Source organism: Topomyia yanbarensis, chromosome 2, assembly GCF_030247195.1.
Source record: "Topomyia yanbarensis strain Yona2022 chromosome 2, ASM3024719v1, whole genome shotgun sequence".
Classification (NCBI taxonomy): domain Eukaryota; kingdom Metazoa; phylum Arthropoda; class Insecta; order Diptera; family Culicidae; genus Topomyia; species Topomyia yanbarensis.
The window spans coordinates 195366845-195381231 of record NC_080671.1 but is presented as its reverse complement, the minus strand read 5'-3'; the positions used below and the strand labels follow the sequence as shown (position 1 = coordinate 195381231).

At 45.3% G+C, this 14387-nt stretch overlaps 1 protein-coding gene across 2 annotated transcripts in view; it reads left to right on the top strand.

The window, feature by feature from the left end:
- Positions 1-14387, top strand: part of LOC131682567 (discoidin domain-containing receptor tyrosine kinase B) — an 840338-nt gene that overhangs the window by 649800 nt on the left and 176151 nt on the right. For both annotated transcript variants that reach the window (XM_058964138.1, XM_058964139.1), the window contains exons 7-8: positions 1179-1318; positions 13330-13537. In XM_058964138.1, coding sequence (XP_058820121.1) covers positions 1179-1318; positions 13330-13537 — 348 coding nt within the window. The remainder of the gene's footprint in view (positions 1-1178; positions 1319-13329; positions 13538-14387) is intronic.

Sequence of the window (14387 nt, the reverse complement as noted above, 5' to 3'; positions counted from 1 at the left end):
GGAGACGAAATTGGATACTGGCAAGTGTCCCTTGAAAGGACATAAATGGGAAAATGCATGGCGTAATACCGTGTGTTATCTAGTTACACAGTTTTCAACCTTGGGTGTTTTTCCAGGGTACCGCCGCGATGGAAATTTCCACCCTTGGCTGCCTACATTCCAGGGGCTGCATTTTTTCGATGTTGGCTGGTTGAAGTTATTTTCGAGATTTCCATTTTTTTCTGCTCCTTCATACCTACTTTACCTTTGTCCTGGGTCGGTCGAGCTAAAGCTACGTACACGCGAGATTCGGACGGTATACCAGAGGTGGGGAATGGGGCGTTGTTTGTATGCTGGGTTCCCGTTTCATGACTGCATTGCTTTGTGCAATCCACCATAACAAGATTCCAGCACGGGCAGGAAAGATTTTCTCTCGGTATGCAACGCTGGTGGGCCTGCTTCTTCCATGGGTGAGGGAGGTTTTTTTTCTTCGTTCCACGTTGCAGTTGCTTTCCATTCGCACCTGACAGTAGAGTCTAGCATGACAGCAGCGCTCTTCTCGTATTCAAAAAGGATAGTTTTTTTTTAACTTAGCACAGTAAGCCATGCACTGGAAAATTTTGCCGGTCAGTGAGAGTTCGACATGATTTTTTATGGCGTTTTTGTATTTGATTCGATGCTACAGCAATGCAAAACTTGATACACCCAAGTTTGAGCGAAAGTAGATGGTTCTCAACTATCGCTTGGTGTTGTATAACAGTTAGTCAGCAGATTATTTATAAACCTGACCGAAATGTATCAGACCATTATTAGTAGTATATGAGCCTTTTATCTTAGTGACATTGCGGTAAACCGGTTTAGAACAATTTTGTGAATGTAAATTAAAACTACCTACTAACAGAGAACTCCACAGGCACCTAGCAGGAAACATATAATCTCAAAAATTGAAAAATTGTCTAATTCCACATTACTTCATTTTCACCTTTCAAACCACAACGAGTACGAACTGTTGGGCGTCCTTTTCTATCTTGATACCGTTCAAGAAACCCCCAAAGTGGAAAATGGAGCAGCAGTAGCGACGAACACCTTTCCAACTATCACATGTGGTAGAAACATTAATTTTAATTTTCCTTGTTTTTCTTCTGGTGCTTTTTTCTTCCACTTTAAAATCAACCCCCTACCAACGGGCTCTAATCTAGGTTACGACTGGGTCGGCTGGCGCAATGATTCACTCGGCTGGGCCGGAAAACCGGTCGAGATGGTGTTCGAGTTCGACACGGTGAGGAACTTCAGCGCCATGGTGCTGCACACCAACAACATGTTCAGCAAGGACGTACAGGTGAGTAACTGTGTGCTCGCGCGTGTATTTCAAAGAATATATGGGCCCCACTTGTTCCGCCCCAGCTCGCTGGGATATTTTCCTTACCACTAGAGAAGCGTAGAAAAATAAGTTCAAAGTCGTCCCTGACCATTAAATGCGAAAAGCGCCGGGAGGGGATGGTGGTTTAACGAAAACAAAAGGTGCCTTCCATCCCCCTTCTCGTTGTTTCAGAAGGGTGGAACTGGAGGAAAAGGGTGAATCTCACCAATGTCTTTCTCGAAGGAGGTAATACTGGCAGAAAATGTTAGCAAAAAAGGAGACCCGGCTTTTGTAATATGGCTTGTATGCTTAGAGCGCCATTGTATTACCGATTCCGGGGATTATTTTTGCTCTTGCCCTTGTTTTTTCCTCAATTTGCCTCATTTGCCAGGCTATGATTGGAACATTCTTTAGTGAACGGTAAGTAGAGTTTGCCAATTGAGGAATTAACTCGGTATTCAGTCGTACATGGCTCCACAGAAAGTTTACTATTCAATAACAACCTATGCAATTACCTATGACTTTGATTGGATTTGGACTTGGACTTGGACTTGGACTTGGACTTGGACTTGGACTTGGACTTGGACTTGGACTTGGACTTGGACTTGGACTTGGACTTGGACTTGGACTTGGACTTGGACTTGGACTTGGACTTGGACTTGGACTTGGACTTGGACTTGGACTTGGACTTGGACTTGGACTTGGACTTGGACTTGGACTTGGACTTGGACTTGGACTTGGACTTGGACTTGGACTTGGACTTGGACTTGGACTTGGACTTGGACTTGGACTTGGACTTGGACTTGGACTTGGACTTGGACTTGGACTTGGACTTGGACTTGGACTTGGACTTGGACTTGGACTTGGACTTGGACTTGGACTTGGACTTGGACTTGGACTTGGACTTGGACTTGGACTTGGACTTGGACTTGGACTTGGACTTGGACTTGGACTTGGACTTGGACTTGGACTTGGACTTGGACTTGGACTTGGACTTGGACTTGGACTTGGACTTGGACTTGGACTTGGACTTGGACTTGGACTTGGACTTGGACTTGGACTTGGACTTGGACTTGGACTTGGACTTGGACTTGGACTTGGACTTGGACTTGGACTTGGACTTGGACTTGGACTTGGACTTGGACTTGGACTTGGACTTGGACTTGGACTTGGACTTGGACTTGGACTTGGACTTGGACTTGGACTTGGACTTGGACTTGGACTTGGACTTGGACTTGGACTTGGACTTGGACTTGGACTTGGACTTGGACTTGGACTTGGACTTGGACTTGGACTTGGACTTGGACTTGGACTTGGACTTGGACTTGGACTTGGACTTGGACTTGGACTTGGACTTGGACTTGGACTTGGACTTGGACTTGGACTTGGACTTGGACTTGGACTTGGACTTGGACTTGGACTTGGACTTGGACTTGGACTTGGACTTGGACTTGGACTTGGACTTGGACTTGGACTTGGACTTGGACTTGGACTTGGACTTGGACTTGGACTTGGACTTGGACTTGGACTTGGACTTGGACTTGGACTTGGACTTGGACTTGGACTTGGACTTGGACTTGGACTTGGACTTGGACTTGGACTTGGACTTGGACTTGGACTTGGACTTGGACTTGGACTTGGACTTGGACTTGGACTTGGACTTGGACTTGGACTTGGACTTGGACTTGGACTTGGACTTGGACTTGGACTTGGACTTGGACTTGGACTTGGACTTGGACTTGGACTTGGACTTGGACTTGGACTTGGACTTGGACTTGGACTTGGACTTGGACTTGGACTTGGACTTGGACTTGGACTTGGACTTGGACTTGGACTTGGACTTGGACTTGGACTTGGACTTGGACTTGGACTTGGACTTGGACTTGGACTTGGACTTGGACTTGGACTTGGACTTGGACTTGGACTTGGACTTGGACTTGGACTTGGACTTGGACTTGGACTTGGACTTGGACTTGGACTTGGACTTGGACTTGGACTTGGACTTGGACTTGGACTTGGACTTGGACTTGGACTTGGACTTGGACTTGGACTTGGACTTGGACTTGGACTTGGACTTGGACTTGGACTTGGACTTGGACTTGGACTTGGACTTGGACTTGGACTTGGACTTGGACTTGGACTTGGACTTGGACTTGGACTTGGACTTGGACTTGGACTTGGACTTGGACTTGGACTTGGACTTGGACTTGGACTTGGACTTGGACTTGGACTTGGACTTGGACTTGGACTTGGACTTGGACTTGGACTTGGACTTGGACTTGGACTTGGACTTGGACTTGGACTTGGACTTGGACTTGGACTTGGACTTGGACTTGGACTTGGACTTGGACTTGGACTTGGACTTGGACTTGGACTTGGACTTGGACTTGGACTTGGACTTGGACTTGGACTTGGACTTGGACTTGGACTTGGACTTGGACTTGGACTTGGACTTGGACTTGGACTTGGACTTGGACTTGGACTTGGACTTGGACTTGGACTTGGACTTGGACTTGGACTTGGACTTGGACTTGGACTTGGACTTGGACTTGGACTTGGACTTGGACTTGGACTTGGACTTGGACTTGGACTTGGACTTGGACTTGGACTTGGACTTGGACTTGGACTTGGACTTGGACTTGGACTTGGACTTGGACTTGGACTTGGACTTGGACTTGGACTTGGACTTGGACTTGGACTTGGACTTGGACTTGGACTTGGACTTGGACTTGGACTTGGACTTGGACTTGGACTTGGACTTGGACTTGGACTTGGACTTGGACTTGGACTTGGACTTGGACTTGGACTTGGACTTGGACTTGGACTTGGACTTGGACTTGGACTTGGACTTGGACTTGGACTTGGACTTGGACTTGGACTTGGACTTGGACTTGGACTTGGACTTGGACTTGGACTTGGACTTGGACTTGGACTTGGACTTGGACTTGGACTTGGACTTGGACTTGGACTTGGACTTGGACTTGGACTTGGACTTGGACTTGGACTTGGACTTGGACTTGGACTTGGACTTGGACTTGGACTTGGACTTGGACTTGGACTTGGACTTGGACTTGGACTTGGACTTGGACTTGGACTTGGACTTGGACTTGGACTTGGACTTGGACTTGGACTTGGACTTGGACTTGGACTTGGACTTGGACTTGGACTTGGACTTGGACTTGGACTTGGACTTGGACTTGGACTTGGACTTGGACTTGGACTTGGACTTGGACTTGGACTTGGACTTGGACTTGGACTTGGACTTGGACTTGGACTTGGACTTGGACTTGGACTTGGACTTGGACTTGGACTTGGACTTGGACTTGGACTTGGACTTGGACTTGGACTTGGACTTGGACTTGGACTTGGACTTGGACTTGGACTTGGACTTGGACTTGGACTTGGACTTGGACTTGGACTTGGACTTGGACTTGGACTTGGACTTGGACTTGGACTTGGACTTGGACTTGGACTTGGACTTGGACTTGGACTTGGACTTGGACTTGGACTTGGACTTGGACTTGGACTTGGACTTGGACTTGGACTTGGACTTGGACTTGGACTTGGACTTGGACTTGGACTTGGACTTGGACTTGGACTTGGACTTGGACTTGGACTTGGACTTGGACTTGGACTTGGACTTGGACTTGGACTTGGACTTGGACTTGGACTTGGACTTGGACTTGGACTTGGACTTGGACTTGGACTTGGACTTGGACTTGGACTTGGACTTGGACTTGGACTTGGACTTGGACTTGGACTTGGACTTGGACTTGGACTTGGACTTGGACTTGGACTTGGACTTGGACTTGGACTTGGACTTGGACTTGGACTTGGACTTGGACTTGGACTTGGACTTGGACTTGGACTTGGACTTGGACTTGGACTTGGACTTGGACTTGGACTTGGACTTGGACTTGGACTTGGACTTGGACTTGGACTTGGACTTGGACTTGGACTTGGACTTGGACTTGGACTTGGACTTGGACTTGGACTTGGACTTGGACTTGGACTTGGACTTGGACTTGGACTTGGACTTGGACTTGGACTTGGACTTGGACTTGGACTTGGACTTGGACTTGGACTTGGACTTGGACTTGGACTTGGACTTGGACTTGGACTTGGACTTGGACTTGGACTTGGACTTGGACTTGGACTTGGACTTGGACTTGGACTTGGACTTGGACTTGGACTTGGACTTGGACTTGGACTTGGACTTGGACTTGGACTTGGACTTGGACTTGGACTTGGACTTGGACTTGGACTTGGACTTGGACTTGGACTTGGACTTGGACTTGGACTTGGACTTGGACTTGGACTTGGACTTGGACTTGGACTTGGACTTGGACTTGGACTTGGACTTGGACTTGGACTTGGACTTGGACTTGGACTTGGACTTGGACTTGGACTTGGACTTGGACTTGGACTTGGACTTGGACTTGGACTTGGACTTGGACTTGGACTTGGACTTGGACTTGGACTTGGACTTGGACTTGGACTTGGACTTGGACTTGGACTTGGACTTGGACTTGGACTTGGACTTGGACTTGGACTTGGACTTGGACTTGGACTTGGACTTGGACTTGGACTTGGACTTGGACTTGGACTTGGACTTGGACTTGGACTTGGACTTGGACTTGGACTTGGACTTGGACTTGGACTTGGACTTGGACTTGGACTTGGACTTGGACTTGGACTTGGACTTGGACTTGGACTTGGACTTGGACTTGGACTTGGACTTGGACTTGGACTTGGACTTGGACTTGGACTTGGACTTGGACTTGGACTTGGACTTGGACTTGGACTTGGACTTGGACTTGGACTTGGACTTGGACTTGGACTTGGACTTGGACTTGGACTTGGACTTGGACTTGGACTTGGACTTGGACTTGGACTTGGACTTGGACTTGGACTTGGACTTGGACTTGGACTTGGACTTGGACTTGGACTTGGACTTGGACTTGGACTTGGACTTGGACTTGGACTTGGACTTGGACTTGGACTTGGACTTGGACTTGGACTTGGACTTGGACTTGGACTTGGACTTGGACTTGGACTTGGACTTGGACTTGGACTTGGACTTGGACTTGGACTTGGACTTGGACTTGGACTTGGACTTGGACTTGGACTTGGACTTGGACTTGGACTTGGACTTGGACTTGGACTTGGACTTGGACTTGGACTTGGACTTGGACTTGGACTTGGACTTGGACTTGGACTTGGACTTGGACTTGGACTTGGACTTGGACTTGGACTTGGACTTGGACTTGGACTTGGACTTAGACTTGGACTTGGACTTGGACTTGGACTTGGACTTGGACTTGGACTTGGACTTGGACTTGGACTTGGACTTGGACTTTGACTTTGACTTGGACTTGGACTTGGACTTGGACTTGGACTTGGACTTGGACTTGGACTTTGACTTTGACTTGGACTTGGACTTGGACTTGGACTTGGACTTGGACTTGGTCTTGGAAATCTTTGGTCGCATGCGGACAGGGAAAGCGGAACGTCAGGTGTGGTTTGTCGCCACTACCCCAGAATATATCTACGAACACGACGAATCGCAATCCCATGAGGTTAGCACCTCAATTACTGCTAGGTCTAGTTCCCATGGACAATGCTAACAACCATAGATTGGAAGTAAGACGGGCTTCCAAGAGGGACTTGTCACAAGAGTTACAATAACGAGCGCACGAAAGTAGCAAGCATAGACAACACACAGGAAATCACCTGCACCTAAGAAAAATGTTGAGACAACGGGGGAACACAAATTCGTCGAATTATATGGACGACGGAGGTGAGAAAATTCGGTAGGTTGGTATCCCATGATACCGTTGGTATTATGGGATTCCAACCTACGCCAGGAGACGACAGTACAGCAATTAAGTGTCTTATTAAAATGGGTAAGGTGTTACATTTTCTTTGCACAGGGACGACCATAAAATCGGATAATCGGTGATAACGAGTGAGCATTTCTGACCTAATCACCCACGAGACACTTGATGATCTGCCGGGCTTTGGCGATGTCACTTGCTTTTGGGCCGGTATTTAGGAGGTCGTCGTACAACATCCCGAAGGACAACCGTGACTAAGGTGCGAGGAGGTTTGGCGTGGCGATGAAAGTGGAGAGGTGACCGTTGTCACCGTCGAAACCAATGAGGTACGCGAGGCTATGCGGTACTTTAGAAAATGGACAGCAACTAGGCCAGACGGTGTCAAAAACTTTTGATACATGATACAAGAACTTGACAGCAATACTTTTGTAACCCGGTCGGGTAACAAGTTGGCATTGGGTTTAAAAATATCTATTTTTGTACCATACACTCGGTGTGTTGGAATGCAGTTTGTTTACCTTTACTGCGGAAGGCGACTATCATAAAAGCAGGCACGGTGAAAACAAGACGTCCTCGATAAGCCGTTCTGGAATAGTTAGCCGCCACAACAGCAATAGTGCAAAGGGTGCATGTGAGATGGAAAGATAACCGTCGAAGAGTGTCGGTTCGTACTTTAAGCACTCATAGTGTTTGGGGTACTGGATCACCTTAAAGAGAAGCTAATTATAAAGAAGCTTTCGCTCCCCCGGCTAACTGTAAAGGAATCAAAGCGCCCGCCGCTCTCGTTGTGGAGGTAGGCCGAACGAACCTTACTCTCCTCTACAACTAAATTCCAAAGAGAGGGAAGCAACGGCTCCGCCTAGAAAGTATACTGCTCCTTTGTTGTTTTCCGGTATTCTTGACGGGGAAAAGAATCCGGTTATTCGGTACCACCATCGCATCGAGGTTCCAACAGAGGAGCAATGCTCGTCTCCGTAGCTAATTGGTATGGGCAGCTGCCGGAGTAGCCAAAGATACAACTCAGGAGAACGCGGACGCGTTGTCCTGGCCGATCAAAAGGAACACACCAGCCTGTCCGCCATCAGCAGCTGCGGTAGCAACACATGAACCATAGCAGCAGTTGTGTGGACATTTTAGAGGTGGAATAACTACAACAACTTCCTGCCACACTTGTTCTTCTTCAAAACATCAGATATGTATAAAATAGATCCTGTAGTTGTGATATTTCTGCGCCAGACGATGGTGAGATGGATCTTGTGTACGATATTTCAAGGCAATTTGGCAACTCGTTTTGGTTTTGTTTGCCAATAACACTCAGTCACAACGGTTAACTGTGCATTGTAGTCATGTTTGAATCTTGGAAATAATGGCAGAGCACTCAACACGTTACATTTTCCCAAATATTACCCGCTGGTTGTGGAGTTGATGGTGGCGCTAAAGAAGCTGGATGTCTGTAATTATCAGCACCTGCGCCATCATCCGAGACTTTCCGAGACAGGACGATATACCAGTTCCAGAAGAGCAGCTGAGCTGAGCTTGCAGTATGTTTTAAATTCAGAAATGTTTTTATTATTTGGTTATGAATCTTGTATGAATCATTCACTACAATTGCAGACGAGACGGGTAATGTCACCCACTAAAACACTGCTGGAAGGCAAATTGCAGCGGGCTGTGATTCTGAATGTAGGGATTTCGCGATTGCGTGTATCATCGCGAAGTGCTCAAGCGTTTGTACGTCAACGTGTTTGATCGCGTGTGCGTTTATGTGCCCCGTGTACGATTACTTCGAGTATAAAAATTTTATTTTATGACCGTGAGCCATTTCGCACATTCGCGTGTGTTCTTGGATGATCGCGCGCAAACCGTGAAACTGATACGGTTCAAATACTAGAAGAAAGTGAGTTCTTCCATATAACTAGAGCTCCCTGCCATGTCGCCATGAATCGTGTTGTCTAGTGGATACGAACGTTATTTTTGATTGGGCCAACTGAATGTATGGACCTATGTTGCTAGGACGGAGGGTAAATATTTCCGGACGTGACCCATACATTACCGCGCGAACACGAGCATTTGTGGGTTCTCGTTTGAGACAGCGTTTGTAACTTCGTAAGCGTAACTAAAGCGTTCACCTTATTACCGCGGTGTTAAAGTTTGCGCGATTGCGAGCGTAGGTGTCCGTGGATGATCGCAAAGGGCATAAGCGTTCGTATGATATGTTTGTCGCGTGGACCCACATGTGTCTGACTTCACGTGTATACATCCGATTTTGTAACCGCGTGGTCACTCACATATTCGCGTGCGTTCTTTGATGATTGCGCGGACCGTGAATCTCATACAAAATTTTTGGTGCGCGGTTCAGATGCTAGAAGGAAGCGGAGAGACCTGGAATCTAGAATAAATGCTTCCGGACGTAATTGATTCATGATCGCGCGAACACGGACGATAGTAGGTTCTCATTTGAGACCGCGTTTGTAAATGTGTAGGTGCTAAAATATTCACCTTATCACCGGTGTGCTATATGAAGCCTGAGGTGATATGGGAATGGCACACGATTACCATTCCCATATTTGCGTCTCGCGAACCGCAAGTCTGATATTTAATTTTCGGTGTGCGGTTAAGATTCTATCAGAGAGTGGGTTCCCCCATATCGCTAGAGTTCATGTCGCCATGAGACGTGTTGTCTAATAAGTATGAGCAGATTTTCTTAATTGGTCCAGCTAAAGGCATGGACCTAGGCTTCTAGGATCGAGGATAGACTTCCGGACGTGCCCGATTCGTGATCGCACGTGCCCGGGCATTTTTGTTCGTTCCCGTTTGAGACCGCGTTTGAGAATTTATGAACAATTCGTATCAGTCAAGGACCTTGGTGTCATTCTCGGCCGTAAGCTACACTTTACCGCATATTACTCTTCCGTTATTGCTATCAAAAGCAAAACTCTCGATTTCAATTATGTATATTGTGTAAAACACTATACATCACACTGATTTGCAGCATTCTTGAATATGTTACTATTTGGGTTAAGTATCACACCGTATACTTTGTATCTTTATCAGGTTTGCACTTCGTCGGATACTCTGGCAAAATCAATTCCAGTTTCCTCCATATGAAATCCCGCTGTACCCTCATCAATCTCCCTACGCTGTAAAACCGACGCATCTTTCTGCAACTACTTTTGATTTTCTACCTGCTGACAGATAACGTAGACTCTCCTGTACTTCAAGCAAAACTTGACCTCAACGTTCCGGGAAGATCTTTCCGGAGAATGGATTTTTTCAACGTTCTACACATTCATAATAATCCTGTCGATGCTCACTTCCAACGCTTCAACAATGTCTATCATTTTTTCATTAGTAAAAAATCGTTTCAATTAAAATTAAGTTTAAGTTTGCCGAGTTCTCGACGGCGGTATTTCTCCCGATACCGATGCCAATTTTCGCGAAGTATTTATCTGTCAGCCACTCCGACAGAGAGATAGGTGGTGAAATTTCTCCAGACTACGATAACCCGATTTTCTCCGACTTCGTGTATTTCCTCCTTAGCTTTCGCTGGCCGACCCTTGCTGTGTAACAGGGTTACTCACAACTGTTGCTAATATCGAAATTTGTCGAAACGTGAACCGTTCCAAATAAGCCGACCAGTCACCCTCGCATGGTTTCTTCAGGGACTTGTTTCTAGAGTGACCAAACTCAAGTGACACTTTATGTATCAGTACGGCTCGCAGTATAATTATTTTCCTTGAACAGAAGGTTAATAATTTATTAATAAATAAATGATTTACAACCGCCATGGGAGGGATTTGAACTCCCAAAACCCTCCTCTAGTGTGAAGGCCTGAGGTACTAGCATTTACTGATATTATCTGTAGACTCAAGATATTAGGTACATTCAATCTGATTGAATTCCGCTTGAGCAGTGCTGCCATGCATTTAGCTAATAGTGAAAATGAAATTTTAACTTTTTTTTTCGTTCACTTATTAAGAACTGATGAAACATATGAATTTATACTTATTTCTAGACTTCTAGATTCGGTACTTGCTTGTACTGCATGGCCAGGATCTATTTTGACCAAAAAAATTTATCTTTCCAACTTAGAAGATTGTAAAAGAAATAGTTATTACATGCTCAATGTGCTACGAAAAGTTACGCATGGAAGGGTTATACTGCGTTCACACCACAGAATTAAAACATGTTATAATAAGGGACGATTCATAAATGACGCAGCATTTTTTGAGTGATTTTTAATACCCCCCTTCCCCATCGTAGCATTTTATCACAAACCTTTAAACACCCCTGGTAATTACGTAACTTGACTGTAATTCTCCCCCCCCCCCCTTGTCCCGGTAAAAATAAAAAAATAATAAACGATGTTAATTATTCCCCTTTAAAAAAACTACGTAGCATGACATGACCCCCTACCCCCTGTCGTCACACATCATCACAAAATACAATACTCCCCTCTCCCCCATATAGTGCTTCGTCATTTATAAATGATCCCTGATTGGCAACAAGCAAAATATGATCAAGATCAAGACGGATACAGCTGTGCAAATTTTTTTCTGTGTGTGAGTGCGGTTGGCATTTTTCTTTGATGAAGCCGAAAAAACAAGAGGATATGAAGAAGAAAAGCACAAACAAATGACGTAGTGGGCCTTTCTGTTGCCATAAGTTTTCTTTCGGCTCGGTCATAGTTAATTTAATCGTTTTTTTCGAAGTTAAAAGCGTCCCTAAGTGTTCTAATAGGTAGATCCGAGGTGAAGCTTGGCCTTTTCTCATTTTTCATCGTGCGCCAAAGAATCAGGATGCTCGTTCGTTCACTTCAAGGGCCCCGACCGCCATGCTTAATTTTGCAAGTATTAAACTACTACACTCAAAAGTGTCAAATGTCCCCACCTTTCTCCCATCTTGGATCGAGATAGCGTTAAAACATGTTTTAACTCGTAGTGTGAACGTAGTATTAAGCACACTTTCCAGAGCTTACTTTGATGAGACAAATAAAACACTAATCACCAAACTCTGTTCTATTTACACCACGAGGAAATAGTTTCGCATCATTTCAGCAGGATACTCTCAATTACAAGCTCAATATAGTCTGATTAAAAGTGCAATGAAATACCTCCCCGTCGAAAGCAAGTGGGGGAGTGTGAGTTTTCCCTATGAAGTCTGCTGCTGCTGCTGCTGCTGCTGCACTGCATCGCCATTACTAAATACCCACAGCGATTGGAAAATGTTGGTTCCGTTCAATTCTTGCGACTCTCTCAATAAAAACAGATAAGCTTCCTCCACGTTTTCGAACAGACAAGAAGTAGAACAAACTAGAGCGAAAAAGCACTTAAAGATATAATAAGATGACATTTTCTCTGAAACGTTTCACTTTAGTGCTAATTTTCTGCTTCGCCATCACACGGCTATCGTCTCAGTTCTGGTCTGTCGATTCTGCTTCCCCCAACTGTCGTTTCAGCACACATAAGCTATGACCAACGGATGCAGCAGAAGGACTCTGGTTGTTTTTTTTTTCTTTCTCTGCCAACGCCGGCTGCGATGTCCCTTTCTGATATCGTTTCTTTTGCTAAATCATAAGCTTCTTATGCTGTCAAGCTACGTTTATATTTTGTTCCATTTATTTTCTCATAATTAATAAGTTTCCCCCATTAAAGTGATAATCTTTTATCGATCCGATGACCTCATCTTGGTCTGTCCGGTTGTTTTTTTTGCATCAAACTCAGCATTTCTTCTTTCACATCATACCGCGCCATTTCGAGATGCGAACAGATCTGTACTAATACAGTTTTCGAGCTTATCGGATTATTCAAGGGTCCATTCTATCAACGCTGTTGTTCGACTCGGATGAGTTTCAATATTGGAATTGTTCAAATGATTGATCTTCACAGGATCATGACTTTCCCATTATTCAATCTGTCGGTTTGTATCCTCTTCTCCGGGCAAATCATAGTTTCACTGTACAGCGCAATCAAGCGCTCATCTCGAGTTTACGGTCCAATAACCCGAAGCTAAACAGACCGTTTAAGCTCTTATTAGTAATAAATCTTATATTTCACTGCACTCGACTCGTGCAAACTGACTTCGTTCCACTTCCATCCCTTCCTGAAACCCCGATTGAGTACATTGTAATAATCATCTTATCCCAAATTGCAGGTATTCCTTCATGCGAAAGTTTTCTTCAGCATCGGCGGTCAGCATTTTAGCGGTGAACCAGTGCACTTCTCCTACATGCCGGATACGATTATGGAGAACGCTCGTGATGTCACGATCAAATTACATCATCGCATCGGACGCTACATCCAGATTCATCTTTACTTTGCCATGCGGTGGATTATGCTTAGTGAAATATCCTTCACTTCCAGTAAGTAGATACAATGTTTGTTAGTTTGTTTGTTTGTTTGGTGGGGTGGTGGTATGTTGCCACTTTTCGTCTGCGCTGTTTATCCGGTGCTGCTCACTTCGACGACGAGAGCTCGAAACTTTACTCGATACTTACCTACACTTACCGTGGCTTGTTTTGGTCGGATTGGAATAGGGAAAACCCGATGCAACGGAAGACTAACTTTGCAACTTTTGCACAAAACTCACCGCTCGTTCGGCTTAGTGTAGTTGTAGTTTGCAGCATACATTAGCTGGAAACTTTGTTCTGGCACTCTCGCAAAACGAACTATCGGGATGCGTCGAACAAGTGCAGCTTGATATCTTGCTACCAAAAAGTAGAACCTTGTACATAGCTGAAACAAGAACCAGAAGTAGTGTTGATGTGGAGAAAACGTTTTCGTGTTTTGAAATTAGCGTATACCATAAGCTCTCTGACATTCATTCTAGACGTTGCAAATGTTAGCAATGCAGTTATTTGTAATGTTTGATGGTAAACAATTACACATATTATCTGTTTCAGATAACCTAAAAAAGTGCACTTATCTGACAATTGAGAGAGTCGCTGGTCTCGTGGCCATTCGTTGTCTGGTTGAGTTTCATTCAGTAAAGATTCGTAGTTGTCAATAGAATCTTATCACTAGGCTTATCATTGCCCTGTGCATACACTAATTATCGGCTGCGAAGTCTGTCGAGTCAGAAGGTTAAGGAGAGGTTCTGAGGATTCAAAAAGCTTATATTTTCGTCTTCATTTACAGCTTTGTTCAAGACGAAAAATACAAAATAGGGCCCGTGATGACGTTCCGTCCGCGTGTGGAATTCCCAAACCGGGT